Genomic DNA, 14,125 nt, shown 5'->3' with positions numbered 1-14,125 from the left:
TGGGAGACTTGTGCCAGGGGTGGGCCTGGGTCTGAAGCCTGCCCCCCTGCCCCGTCCTGTCCCACCCGGGGGGCTTTCCCTGTTGTACCATCAGGAGTTGACTGGCTCATGGCTCACCAGGCAAGGCCCTGAGTTCAAATCCCACATACTTCCCAAAAAGAAAAAGGGCTTGATCAACCTCTGGTCTGTAGTTGGAGCCCTGGCCTCCGCCTCCCAGGGCGTCAGGTTCTTCCCTGAGGGCCATCTTGTCCCTTGGTGTAGAAGCACGGTCTCCTGGTCTCCTACCTGTTCCAGCCGGGGCTGTGTGCCCCCCCCTTCCCACACAGCGGCCTTGGGGCTGCTGCTCTGTCCTGTCCCCCTTGGCAGCCTCTAGCTTTGTCCCCATTACTCCATCCATTGCCATCTCCTGTCTTGTGGCCCAGCTCTGGCATTTCTGGCACCGTCTTGGTGGCACAGGACAGGCCCTACCTGGTTCAGCCCTGCCCAGTGGCTGGCACAAGGCTGTGGCCCGGAGCAGGCCTCGCGCAGCCCACAGACGGTCCTCATGCCTCTCAGCTCCGAGTGGCGGCTCAGGAAGCGCTGCTGGCCGCGCCTGGCCACCCGGACCTGCCCCAGGCAGAGATCACAGCCACCAGGCCCCGGGTGTGGAGCTTCAGAGCTGTTCCATGCAGCCAGGCCTGCTGCTTTTCCCCCACAGCCCAGTGGCAGCAGCCTGGGCAAAATGCAGGGCACCTCAAAGGCTGGGGGAGAGGGGCTGCCGCTCACATCCTTCAGCTGGGAAAGTGCCTGGTGTGCCCTCTGCAGGCTGCGGGGTGAACTGCAGCCAGGCAGCCATGGCCCCCTCTATCAACTACAGAAGGTGGTGTATAGCTCCTGGAGCAAGCAGCTGCCCTCCCCCATGGCCTCGGTTCCTGGCTGTGTGCGGGCCCTGTGTAGCTCACCCTGCCGCTCCCCAGCCCTCAGTGCAGACTGCAGCCTTGAGGCCTGCCCACCTTCTCCAGGGCCGCCTCCATAGTTCCCACGCCGGGCCCTGGCTGTGTGTGGTGTCTGTCTGTCTGGGTGGGTTGCACATGTGCCCTTACCTGGATGAGCCCCCAGCTTTCCTCCCCCACCTCCCCCCCCCCACTACCCTGCATAGGCAGCAGGGGGTGGGTTCAACAAATGACTTTAAATCACATCCTATCTTTTCACTTACGTGACTGAAATTCACGCTGAAATAGACAATATGACAGCAGATGTAACATCTAGTTGTCCTGTGATCTCGCGTGGCTGGCAGCCACACCCACGCCACGCGGCAGCTCAGCCATGAGGCTGTTAGAGCCCAGCGGCTCAGGGCGCTGCATGCAGGGCTGCCAGCCGTGCTGGGCCTCGGCTGCCACCGCCTGAGTCGGCCACCTGGCGCGTCTTGGGGGGTCCTGATTGTGCACCCCTCTGAATGTCCACCGTGTCCCCCAGAGCTGGGACTTCCCCAGTGCCCAGGCTCTGTCCTGCCGGTCCAGCTGTTCGCTCGTCTAGCTAGGACCACCAGAAGCTGACGGAGAAACTCAGGTCGAGAGCGCGCACATAGTGCCAGTGTTTAGCAGGGATGAAGAGGATCTCCCCGGGAGACAGGATGCAGGACAGGAAGGGGGCCTCGGCAAACTTGGGGAACCTCTCCAGGTCCGGGTTCTCCACATCCACCTGCAGAGCGCACAGCGAGTTGTCTACCCAGCCCGCACCGGGGCTGGCGGGGAGGCGTGTGCCACCCAGCCCCCATGCGCACCTGGCTGGTGTTGTGAAGGAGGTGCGTCTCGTGGGGGTACAGCGCCTCCGAGTCCTGCGGGGCGTACAGCCGGATGTACTTCCTTCCCATCACCTGCGGGGCGGGGCTGTCAGTGGCCTGGTGTCCCTCCACACCTCCCCACATGCTGCTCGCGGCGCCCCTGGAACCTCAGAGCGCCAGCCACATCCTCACCCCGCAGTGTAGAGGGAAACAGGCTCACAAAGGTGGTTAGAGACCGCGCCGCGGCTCACGCCAGCCATCCGGCTCCTGGCTACCATGCTGACTACCTGTGTGAGCCACCTCGTAGGGCTCTTCAGTCAGGGGCTGGTGGCTCACGCCTGTCATCCTAGCTACTCAGGAAGCTGAGATCTGAAGAGCATGGTTTGAAGCCAGCCTGGGCAGGAAAGTGTGTGAGACTCTGCTTCAGAAAACGCTAGCCCCTCACTTGGAAAGCTCTGTCAGGCGCAGTGCCCAGGGCCTGAGACCCCCGTCCCAGAATCCAAGCAAGGGTGATCCGGAAACAGTCCTGGACTGGACAGTCCTGGCCATTTCCAGCCACATCTCAGGGCCTCTCATTTCTCTCACAGACAGGGTCTCACCACATAGCCCTGGCTGGCCTGGAACCCCCAATCCTGCCGCCTCAGCCTCCTGAGTGCTGGGATTACAGGTGTGTGCTACTCTTCTTTGAAGACGCTTGGGGTTTGTCAGAGTGGACCTGTGGCCAGGCCTTTGGCTGGGCGGGTGGAAGCCAGTGCTCTGGTGGCAAGTCCCACCTGGGTGAGGAAGTTCTGCTGGGGGTCCTGGTGGAGGGGGGACACGGTTCCCCGGGGGCCAAACCAGGCGTTGACGGTGATCTCGTCCTCCTCCCCGTCCCCCAGGCAGCAGTAGTCGGGGATGCCGATGTCCTGCTTCAGCTCCGGTACCTGTGGGCATCGGAGCCACGGGGAGGCGGAGGCTAGCCAGGCTCAGCCGGCTGGACAGACAGCCGCACACACGCAAAGCCTGCACTCTGTTGCCGTGTATGTGTGCGTGCGTGCATGCGTGCATGCATGTGTGTGCAGAAAGGGGGGGGGGACACTGGAGACTCTACTCCTCAGGGCCTGGGCGCTGTCTCTGAGCTTCTGTGCTCAGGGCTAGTGTGGCGCAGGTTTGGGGAGTCTTAAGCTAAGGAGGTGGGGTCCCCCACGGGGAAAGCCACTGAGAGGTTCTTGGGGACCAGTTTGGAGGGAACTTTAGTTTCCTGACTCTCAGAAAATTCTGTGTCACCACTGTAGAAACCCCCAGGCTGCATAACTGCTCTGTTCTAGAACATTCCTTCTCTTCTGAACGACGCACTGGCTCCCAGGGGCCTGGCCTGTGCCTCTGGGCACACTGGAACCTCTTTATCTCTATGCAGTGGGAGGGAAAAGGGGGGGCAGGATGCGCATGTCCCGATGTGGGGTGACCCCCTCCCCGGCCTCTGGCACAGCCCAGCTGGGCCCGGACCCTGGGCAGAGCGGGGAGAGAGGGCCCCGAGCCCCGGGGCCAGCAGTGGACACAGTGGCTGAGTGACACGCCGTGGCCCGGCCCCTCTGACCAGGGCCCCACTCAGGGCCCACGGCTGCATGGAGAGGGAGGAGGGTGGGGAAAGGGCATGGGCGGGGTCGCAGGTCACTCACCTGCTCAAAGAGCTGGTGCTGAGCGAGGTAGCCGACGTCCGTGGTCTGAGACAGAAGCAGGTGTCAGGAGGCTGGCTGGGTGTCGGGGCTCCCGCTGGCTGCCATTCAGGGGGGTTCTGTGACCCAGGCCCGGCCCCTCTGCCACCCATGGATGGGCTGCACCCTGTGCTACTCAGCCACTTGGTCTGGCCTGGGACTGGAAGGCGGGAGGCCCAGGCCTGCCGTGCACGCTCCCCCCCCCCCCTCCCCACCATTCTCCTCCCCCCCCCCCCCACCGCTGCCCCCTGCCTGCTATGTGGAGCCCGTGTGGCCCAGAGCGCTACCTCCAGGTCAGCTGAGGCAATGCACACAGGCCAGGGCTTTCGCCTCTTCTCCCACTTACAAACGTTTAAACATTGTGGCGAAACATCCAGCATATAAAATGTACCTATGTATTCATGTATTTGGGGCTTGAACTCAGGACCTGGGCGCTGTCCCCGAGCACTCAAGGCTGGTGCTCTCCTACTTTGAGCCACAGCGCGACTTTTGGCTTTTTGGTAGTCAACTGGAGATGAGTCGCACAGATGTTCCTGCCTGGGCGGGCTTCAAATGGTGACCCTCAGATCTCGGCCTCCTGAGCAGCTGGGATTATAGGCGTGAGCCACGGTCGCCTGGCCACATGTACCTCTGTAACAGTCCTTTCCAAGTTCAGTGGCATAAAGAACTCTCATGTGGGTAAAACCACGCTTTCCATCTTCCAAACTTGAAACTGCGGCCCTGTCCCCAGCAGTGACTCCATTACTTCCCCAGCACCCTGCTACCAATCTTGTCTTATTTTCTTCAATAAAAATGGGATTCGACACAGCCTGTAATCCTAGCTACTAGAAAGGCTGAGATCTGAGGATCGCAGTTCAAAGCCAGCCTGGGCAGGAAAGTCCATGAGACTCTTACTGCCAGAACTACCAGAAAATTGGAAGTGGCGCTGTGGCTCGAGTGGTAGAGCGCTAGCCTTGAGCTTCTAGAAAAGCTCAGGGTTTGCCCCTAGGCCCTGAGTTCAAGGCCCACGAATGTTCAAAATAAAAAAAGGGATGGAGGACTTGGGTCACATGGTAGACCACTTGCTTGAGTTCAATCCTCAGACCTGTCAGAAGTTCAAGCTAAACCAGCCCTCATATGTCTGTGCTTGGGATACTTGGGGGGGGGGGGGGGGGGTATATAGAACCTCATGTTGCAAGGACCCCCAGATCATGGTGGGCGTCCTTTGCTCTAAGGATCTGTGCCTACGACAGGCTCCCTTCCTCTCAACCTATGACATGACTCAGACACGGGTCGGGGCTCTACACCCTGACACCCCGGCCACCGCCCTCACCGCCACGAGGCCTGCAAGAACACGTGCTCGAAGCCCGCCTGGAATCCCTTAGAATTAACATGGGCTTGCTGTGTAAGCCAACAGCCAGCCAGCTCCCGCACACCTGCAACCCTGCACACGGGAGAGCGGGGCTCAAGCGGCATTCCCCACACCAACCAAAAAGTGTGGCTCACAGGAGCGAGGGACATCAGCAAGGGTGGGGAGGACATTCTAGAATTGGGTAACGATGATGACTGCACGATCTTATGGACTAAACCTCACTGAATCGGATCCAACCCAAGGGTGGAAAGGTGCTGAACCAAGTCCTAAAGGTGCTGAACCAAGTCCTTCCCGGCTCTGGACCTCAGGGACTCCCTGCCCGGGCGGCACGGGGGTCGGGCGTACCTCGCGCTCCACGTACTTGCTGATGAAGTCGTCCACTGTCATGAGGGTCTGCGACCAGTCCTCGTCCGTGTATCTCGAGCCCAGCTCCACGGGCACGGTGCGGTGGCCCGCCACCTCCCGGATGTACTGCAGGCTGTCCGACACAGGGGCGTGGACACAGCCGTCATGGCCCTGGGCACAGAGGGGGCAGGGGGCCTGGCCAGGCTGCAGAGCTACCACCCAGTTGGGCATGCGTGCTGCTCAGCACTGCCCCCTGGTGGCGAGATTCTAATTCTTCCCTTCCCCCCTCCCCACACCCCCTTTTCTTTTGTCACTGAGCTAAGGGGGGGGGGCGGAATGGCAGGTGTGGGGAGGGTGTCTCTGAACTCAGGCATGCCCTCAGATCTCAGCCTCAAGCCTAGGATTACAGGCGTGAGCCACTGAGGCTGAGGAATTTAAGGCTCTGTAAAAATGCCCAACGGAGGCTTGCACCCCGAGGTGTCCGTGAGGGGGTTCCATAAAATCTCACACTGGGCCAGCGGCCCGCGGAAGGCGAGTCTAATAACCCTGGCACAGACCCCCCACACCTGGCTCCCTGGTCTTTTTTTTAAGAGTGTGACAGAGGCTTTGAACCCTGGGCTGAGTGACTGCTTGCGAGGTTGGCACTCTGCCACTTGAGCCACGCCTCCAGTCCTTGTTGTGCTTTGTTATTTGTGTCTTGGATAGGGTCTCACTTCTTTTAACTGGGGGTTGGGCTCGGGGACTGGCCTCTTACTCTGGGATGGCCTCAAACCGAGAGTCTCCCTGTCTCTGCCTCCGGAGGAGCTGTGCTTCAGGTGTGAGCCAGTGTGTCCAGCCTTGGGTCATTTCTTGGTTAGCCCCTTTGGTGGAGAGCGGCAATGGCTTGTGGGTGCTGTGGGCAGGAATCTGGGCGTCTTGGGGATGGCTGGCTCTGTGGGACCCACCTCCACTTCTTCATGCAGGGCCAGTGGTCGGCCACACCCTCCAAGATCACGGGCCTCCTGGGCAGCAGAAAGTGGGTCCGGAAGTGCTGGAGGGCCGGTCGGTGGAGGCGGGGCACCGCCCTCTCGGGGGGCACTGCTGGGACTAGGCTGCCTCTCGGTTTCTGTGGACAATGAAATGGAGCGAGATGCATCGTTCCGGAAAGATAAAACCAGAGGCCATCAGTGAGGAGGCCGGTCCCCGGGGATTGAACCCGGGACCTTTCTCATACCAGACTAGGACTCTAACACTGTGCTGACCTGGGGCTTCACCCTCCTACCCTGGGCTGCCCTCAAAGTTGAGAGCCTCCTGAGAGCTGGGATTACAGGCATGTGCTACCATGCCTGGCAATAGATGATCTTTCCTACGGCTACCAATTGGTCTCGTGAGACAAAGGTCTTCCCGCTCCCTTTCTCATTTCGTGAAAACAGGAATGTAACACATAAACCATGGTATAACACGTGGCTCCCATGGAAATTCTCCAATGAAGGGAAATTTCGTCTTCCAAGGGTCCACCATCAAACAAAGTCTTCTCATTCCTGTCTTTGCACCCACCTCGGAGACCCTGGTAGCAGCAGCCCGTCCCCACCCGGTAAACCTGTGCCTCATGTGTGCCCGGATGACAGGCACACTCCACCATGCCCTGACTGTTAGCTGAGATGAGTGAGACCTTGCTAACTTCTTGGCTGGTCTGGCCTCGGACCTCGATCCTCCTCTCTGGCCTCGCGGTCTCACTCCAGGGCGCTGTGTCCCCTGGCTGTACCTTTGTGTCGGGTGGGTCCTGTTGGAGGCTCGGGGCCGGCCGTTTTCTGGCGGGCAGGTGGGCCTGGAGCACGGCGGCCACTTGGATGAGGATGTCCCCCAGGACGGCCGCCCCCATCAGCAGGCCCAGGTCGCACACGTGCAGGGCGGCGGCGGTGGCGCCGGCCTCCCTGGGCTCCCGGCACAGGCACAGGGCCTTGAAGAGGCAGGCGAAGGTGTAGACCTGCCGCCAGGCCTTGTGCACGTCCTGCCACGGCCCGGTGTTGAGCTTCTCCCAGGCGTAGTCCAGGACGGCCTCGCTGGCCTGCAGACACGCGTCCAGCCGGCCCGCGTACAGCAGCCCCGCGGCCTGCCGCAGGAGCCCCGCCGCGCTGGGGTCCACCGGCGCGCCCAGCTCCAAGCCCAGCTCCTCCTCAGTGTGGGGCAGGAGGGCCCAGAGGGCCTCCCAGAGGGCATCGGTGCTGGCCGGGGGGTCCCCAGGACCCTCGCCGTCCTCTGCCATGGGGTCACGTCACTGCCTGAAGGGAAGACAAGAGAGTCAGCATGGTCTCCTCCTCTGCCTGGCCAACTCCTACTCAACCTTCCAGGCCCATCGGAAAAGATCCCCGGCTGAGGACGCTGCCAAGATTCTCCCAAGCGGGTTTTGTGTCCCCCCCCCCCAGGCCGGGGGCTGCTCTTCCCTCACATACCCACCCATGTGCCTCTTCTCCAGGTCAAGCCCCGGCTTGCCTCAGTTTCCCTGGCGTCTGAAGCAGGGGCCAGCCTGTGGCCTGCACTCCAGAGGGGCTGTGGGTCTGAGCTTGGGGCAAGTCACCCCCAAAGGCCCTGGGTTAAGTTATGGGAGGTGGAGCCTGGGGAGGGTGTGGGGGGGGGTGAGGTCACAGGACATGACCCGGAAGCGGATATGGGGACCCTCTGGCCTGCCCCAGGACCTGCCTCGTGCAGGCCTCCCCCCCCCCCGGCCCCCTGCGGTCGTGGGGCCCGTCTGAGGGCCGATGGCACACGTGTTTCCCGCGAATCTACCTCCTAGGCCTGTGGGCACAGGAGCTGCGAAGACATTGGGACCGCGCAGGCGCGTTGGAGACCCACGAAGCCGATACCAAGAACTGCGCACGCGCACAAACAACTCAGCACCCCCTCCTCCCTCCGCGGGAGTGGAACTGCGCACGCGCAAGACGGCTGTCCTGGGATACGGAGCCCGAGCGCCGCAAGCTACGGCGCATGCTCGGATCCAGGGTGCGCGCGCACGCGCACCCTCCACTCACCGCCCCCCCCCACCATCCCGCGCACGCGCGAGACCGACCCTGACGGAGCACATGCGCAGTGTTCCCTCATCGCACTACCGTTCTGTAAGGAGCCCGAGCTATAGAACCCGCGCTTCCGAGTTTCGCCCACTAACCTTCTCTTCTGTTTGGACGGTGTTGGTTCTCCCCGAAAGCTGGCGCAGGCCTGTTCGATGGGTCTGAGCTCTCCGGGTTCGGTGCCGAAAGAGGATCGATCACTCACTCCTCGTCTGGTCAGGTCCGAGTGCCTGGGAGAGCGCCGATCGCTCGATCGATGCCGTGGCCCCGCCCTCCTTTGATAGGCAGGAGGGCCGACCAATCAGGACGGGAGCTGTTGCTGCTGGCTTCAGTCTGCAAGTTAAAGGCTCTTTAAAGCCTCTTAGACCCACCTTGTTAACCAGCTTCTGCATCTACGATCGAGTGCAGAAAATCACATACTCAGAAGTGTGTGTGTGTGTGTGTGTTGGTCCTGGGACTTGAACCTAGGGCTTGGGCACTGTCCCTGAGCCATTTTTTAAGCTTTAATTTTGTTTTGCTCGAGGCTAGCACTCTGGCACTTTGAGCCACAGCTCCATTTGTGGCTTTTTTCCCCTTCATTTTCATGGTTAATTGGAGATAAGAGGTTTATGGACCTTCCTGTCCAGGCTGGCTTCGAACCTCAGTCCTCAGATCTCAGCTTCCTGAGTAGCTGGGATTGCAGGTGTGAGCCACCTGCACCAGGTTTCTTGTGTTTCTTTCTTCAGGGTTTTTAGTTGTCTAGTTTTTCTTGTGGTGATCTTTCACCGCCCAGGTCAAGTGTATAACTAAGTCGGGTTAAGTGTATAACTAAGTACTTTATTGCTTCTGAAGCTATTGAAGGGAGGTTGTTTTCCCCATTTCTTCTTTGGCCTTCTCATTGTCGGTTGATAGAAAAGCATTGATTTTTTTTTTGAGAGTTGATTTTTATGTCCCGCTCCGTTGCCAGGTGTGTTTATCAGACCCAGGAGGTCTTTTGGTGGAATCTTGCTGGTGAAAACATCCTGGGGTTTTCTATTTGATGTTAGATCCAGTAGTTTGCCCGTTGTCTCCCCAGACACTGATCAATGGCACCAGCCTAGTTAGAAGAGGCTTTCCACACCTTCTTGGTCATGGGGTGCCCTTTACCGGCAGCAGCAAGTGAGATGCTCACAGGAGAGAGGTCACCCCAACACTGCATCAAGAGAAGGGGAGCCCCATCTTTCCAACTCAGTGCAACAGAGCCACCAACATTGGCCACGCTCCCTCCCCGGGAGAGGAGAGGCGGCAGCAATTGGGTTTTGGCATGTACTTGATTGTCACTTCTAATTACATGTAATGAATGTAGATTTGAGTGGCCATATGTTTTATTATTTCATAATGGATTTAACCTTTGTGGAGGTGTGTGTGTGTGTGTGTGGTCTCTCTGATTTGAGGCAAGCTGGCATTTTGAGGTAGAAAGTGATTGATTTGTTTATTCATTGTGACAGGAAGGACAGGTGATATTTACTTCCTAGTTCCAACTCTATTGCTTTCATTTTTTTTCATAGCCCCATCTTTCCCTTCTTGCCTCTTCCTATCTTCCCTCTTGGGAGCAGGAGAGCAGACTCTAGGTGCCTCCATTTGCTCATCTGTAAAGAGGAAGGACAACGCCATTGTGGAACTGTGGGAGAGGTCAGGGCTGCGGCGTGTGATGTGAGGCGCACAGCGAATGCTGGCTCAAGGAGTTTGATTGGGGCCTGCAATCTGCCTTCCAGCAGGCTGCTTGTGCTTTGGAACCTCAGTTTTTCCATCTGAAGACCAGGCTCACCCTGCTTCCTTCTCCAGATGGTTGCACTTCCTGAAGGAGACAACTAGATGCTGCTTTTTATCATGAGCTTGGTGAATAGACAATGATCGAGCGAATAATGGAGAATCATGAATGAATGAAAATGAAGAATGAAGAAGAGGTTAGACACATGGCTCAGTGGATAGAGCACCAGCCAGGGAGCAAAAGTGTCACATACTGAGTTTGAGTCCTGATCTCGGGTCTAAAAATCAAACAATAAACTACCCCCAAAGTGATTAAGAATAATGAATCAATGAAGGAAACATTGAATCAATAAAGGAGGAATGAATGAACATGAATGAGGGATGAATATGGCTAACAGATGCAGAATGAAGTAAATGGATGAAGGATCAATAAATGAAGAATGAGGGAATGATCACAAAAAGAATTATTAGCCCGGTACTGGTGGCTCATCCCTGTAATCCTAGCTATGGGGGAGGCTAAGATCTGAGGATCACGATTTGAAGCCAGCCAGGGCAGAAAAGTCCCTGTGAGACTCTTATCTCCAATTAACCACCAGAAAACCAGAAGTGGAACTGTGCCTCAAAGTGGTAGAGCTCTAGCCTTGAGCAAAAGAGCTCAGGTATAGTGCCCAGGCCCTGAGTTCAAGTCCCACCACCACCACCACCAACAACAAAAAGGAATAATTAATAAACAAATGAGTCATGAATGAAGAATAAAGAAGACCGAATGGATAAAATGACTACACGAAAGAAGGAATAATGACTAAGTGCACGGATGAGCAATGCATGAATGAAGAATAAGCAAACAACTGGATGTGGATGGAGAATGAGTGAATGAATTCTGGAGCTCATCGGGTGACTTCGAACAGAATCCACACAGTCACAAAGGACCCCAGATTTCAGTGACTCAATATATGAAGTCGTTTTTTTCCTTGCTCACATCCCGAGGGACTCTGCTTCCCTCTGTCCCTCCTGGAACCTCGCTTCTCCCATTGGAGCCCCCCCCACCCTGCCCCCACACAGGGGCCTCAGAACCTCCTCTCTCCGGTTCCTGGATAGGGCTGGGGAAAGGTGGGAGCGCATCTCCTATGGACCAGGTCACCCTTTGGTCTTGAAGCACATTCAGGGTCAAGGAGGTGGTGGGACACATGTCCAGCTCTGTGTCTGGGACAGCAAGGAGGCCCTGCAGCTCTTCAGGCGGAATGGAAGCTTCTAGAACCAGCAGAGCAGGCCAGAACCGCACCCACTGCTCCTGAGATGCAGGAGGAATGGAGAGGGTGGGATGTCAGTGGACAGATGGGGGAGGGTGGGAGGAGGGGCCCGCTTCCCTTCTCCAGTGGGGTCCCCAAGGTGGCGCTGGAGTCGTTTTGCTGGATGATTCGGTGTGGTACAGGCGTGGATGTATGTAGTTCTCATTCTTCTTCCCTTGAGGGTTGGCATGGGGGAACTAAGGAAGGAGGCTGGGATTAGATCTGTGGAGGAACGCCATTGCACCAGCCACCAGCAAGGCAAGCAGACAACTGTCCCCCAAACTCCCAGTTCCGGGGGGGTGGGGGGGAGCTTGTAAATCACACACTCTGCCTGCCCCAGAGCCATGCTCATTTAAGACAGAGTTACCAAGTCTAGAGGAATCTTGGGGTCCCCCTGATGAATTCCCAGGTCACACAGGGTGAAAGGTAGGTCCTTACCAGGGGACACTTAGTGCTATGACTGTGTTTCTCAGGGTGACAGACACCCCGTCTCTCCTGCTCTCCATCCTGGGCCTCCTAACCTGCCTGTCCCCTTCCTGGGCTGTCCCCGGCCTGGCTGGCTCCTTCCCCAGATTCCCACGGTCTCTCCCTGGGTACCTGCCTATGCAGTAGGTGCTCAATAAATAGTCCCTTCAGAAAAAGAGAGCAGTGCTCAAGGTGAGACTCAGCTGCCTTTCCTGGCCTGGCTTTTCACTGCACAACACCAGTTGCATCTATAAAATACGCCCGTGTGTACACCACCCCCTCCTTCCCCGAGGAGGTCACCTGGTCACAGCCCATCTGACAGCATCCTGCCCAGGATCACAAATCCCACAGGGACGGTCGGTGTCCTTCCTGCGCCCCCTGGTGGCCTGTTCTCCAAATGTGGGTTCTCCAAATGTGGCCAAAGGTGGGTTCAAATGCAACTCCCACACACAACGGACCCCGTGGTTGTGTGTCCTCAGCCCCAGCCTCAGTTTCCCCACCCGGTTCCTGCTGAGTTTCAATACTGGATGGTCAGGAAAGATGCCTGGTCTGGGGCTGAGCAGTTTTGTATGGTATGGATTGGGGAGGGGGGTCTCAGCCGAGGGACCTGGGCAAGAATTCTTAGCTGGGGTATGTGTGTGTGTGGGGGGGAGTAGTTGTGCAGATGGGGAGGGAAGGGATAGTAGGGGAAAAACGAAGGAGGAGGCAACAATGCTCCATAGGAAATGGACTCATTTCCTTGCTCATGTAACTGTGACCCCTCTGTGCAGTATTTTCACAATAAAACATGTACAAAAAAGTTTTAAAATTAAAAAAAGACGAATTAGCTAAGGGCTGGAGGTGTGGGACACCTGCCTAGCAAGTAGTCTTTGAGTTCAAAGCTTAAAAAAAAAAGAGCCAGGTGCTGGTGGCTCACGCCTGTCATCCTAGTTACTCAGGAGGCTGAGATCTGAGGATCGAGGCTCAAAGCCAGCCCGGGCGGGAGAGGCCGAGAGACTCTTATCTCCAATGAACCACCAGAAAACTGGAAGTGGCGCTGTAGCTCAAGTGGTAGAGCGCTTGCCTTGAGCTGAAGAGCTGAGGGACAGTGCCCAGGCCCCACCACACACACACACACACACACACACACACACACACACACCACTTAAGCTGCCAGGTTAAGCAGGGTGCCTCACAACCCTTAATCCTAGCTACTCAGGAGGCCGAGATCTGAGGATCTCTGTTCAAAGCCAGCTCAGACAGGAAACTCCGTGAGACCCTTAGCTCTAACTAGCTCCCCAAAAGGCAGAAGTAGAGGTATGGCTCAAATGGTAGAGTTTCAGCCATGAACAGAAAAAAACTAAGGCAGAGTAGTGTGAGGTCCTGAGTTCAAGTCTCAGAACTGGCAAGAACCCCCCCCCCCCACAACCAAACAACAATAACCACAAAAACCCTACGCAGCATCTGGGTTCCTGTGAGAGACACAGGCCCCAGTGGGGAGGGCAGTGTTCACTGAGCTCCTGCCCCTCTCTCAGTGGTAACTGAGCCCCTGTCCCCTCCCGGCTGAGCAGATCAGCTTTGGCCAATTTCCTGCAAAGGATTCATCCCCGAAGCTATGCATAATTCAAGACGAAATTTCCCAGAGGGATAAAATGTAAAGGAAAGTTCTGTATTATTTCAAATCTGAGCATACGGCAAGGCTTTTTAAAATAGTTTTAAATCGCCCGAATTCCAAGTCACATCATGCAAATTTGCATAAAAGAGGATGTGCTCTTTCGGGGTTCCCGGGGACTAGGTTTTCTGGGGACTACACAGTTCGGTGTTTTGGTTCTGGCTCTCTGAATTTGAGATGGGAGCCATCGGAGGTGAGATTGACCACAGCCATGTTTTTGTTGTTGTTGTTTCCAGTCCTGGGGCTTGAACTCAGGACCTGGGCGCTGTCCCTGAGCTCTTTTGCTCAAAGTTAGCACTCTACCACTTGAGCCACAGCACCACTTCCAGCTTTTTCTGTGTATGTGGTACTGAGGAATGGAACCCAGGGCTTTGTGCATGGTAGGCAAGCGCTCTACCACTAAGCCACCTTCCCAGCCCTAGGATGAGTTCTTTGAAGTTGTTGAGTGTGTGTGTGTGTGTGTGTGTGTGTGTGTGTTGGGGTTGGGAGAGGGTTGGTTGGTACTGGGGCTTGTCTTCAGGGCCTGGGCAAGCTTAGCTTTTTTTGCTCAAGGCTTAGGGCTCAATCGCTTGAGCCCCCAGCTCTGCTTCTGGCTTTTCGGTGTTTAATTAGAGATGAGTTTCCATTATGGGGTGAATTGGGCCAGTGTCTCCATTAGCTGACATAATCATGGCATGAATTACCTTCTGGTTTTTAAAGTTTTTAAAAAAAATTCTGGCTGTCTTTTTAAAAGCATTTTTAAATGACTTTTTTCTTTTCTTTTTTTTTGGAGCCTCTGCAACTCTTCAGAAATTAA

General features: G+C 56.7%; 1 protein-coding gene across 2 annotated transcripts; it reads right to left on the bottom strand.

The window, feature by feature from the left end:
• Positions 1-1,182: 1,182 nt before the first annotated feature.
• Positions 1,183-8,434, bottom strand: Kdm8 (lysine (K)-specific demethylase 8). 2 transcript variants are annotated; one of them, XM_013011636.1, is made up of 9 exons: positions 8,295-8,434; positions 7,919-7,942; positions 6,897-7,413; positions 6,097-6,257; positions 5,153-5,285; positions 3,421-3,465; positions 2,536-2,685; positions 1,763-1,855; positions 1,183-1,680 (listed from the first exon to the last, which is right to left on the bottom strand). In XM_013011636.1, exons 3-9 carry the CDS (start codon positions 7,395-7,397, stop codon positions 1,516-1,518), a joined length of 1,248 nt encoding a protein of 415 aa, XP_012867090.1. In that variant the 5' UTR covers positions 7,398-7,413; positions 7,919-7,942; positions 8,295-8,434; the 3' UTR covers positions 1,183-1,515. The 2 variants fall into 2 exon arrangements, with proteins under 2 accessions (XP_012867090.1, XP_012867089.1); XM_013011635.1 differs by lacking the exon at positions 7,919-7,942.
• Positions 8,435-14,125: the final 5,691 nt, after the last annotated feature.

Source organism: Dipodomys ordii, unplaced genomic scaffold, assembly GCF_000151885.1.
Source record: "Dipodomys ordii isolate 6190 unplaced genomic scaffold, Dord_2.0 Scaffold14, whole genome shotgun sequence".
NCBI classification, from domain to species: Eukaryota; Metazoa; Chordata; class Mammalia; order Rodentia; family Heteromyidae; genus Dipodomys; species Dipodomys ordii.
Note: the sequence above shows the minus strand (reverse complement) of the source record. Positions and strands in the feature narration are given on the sequence as shown.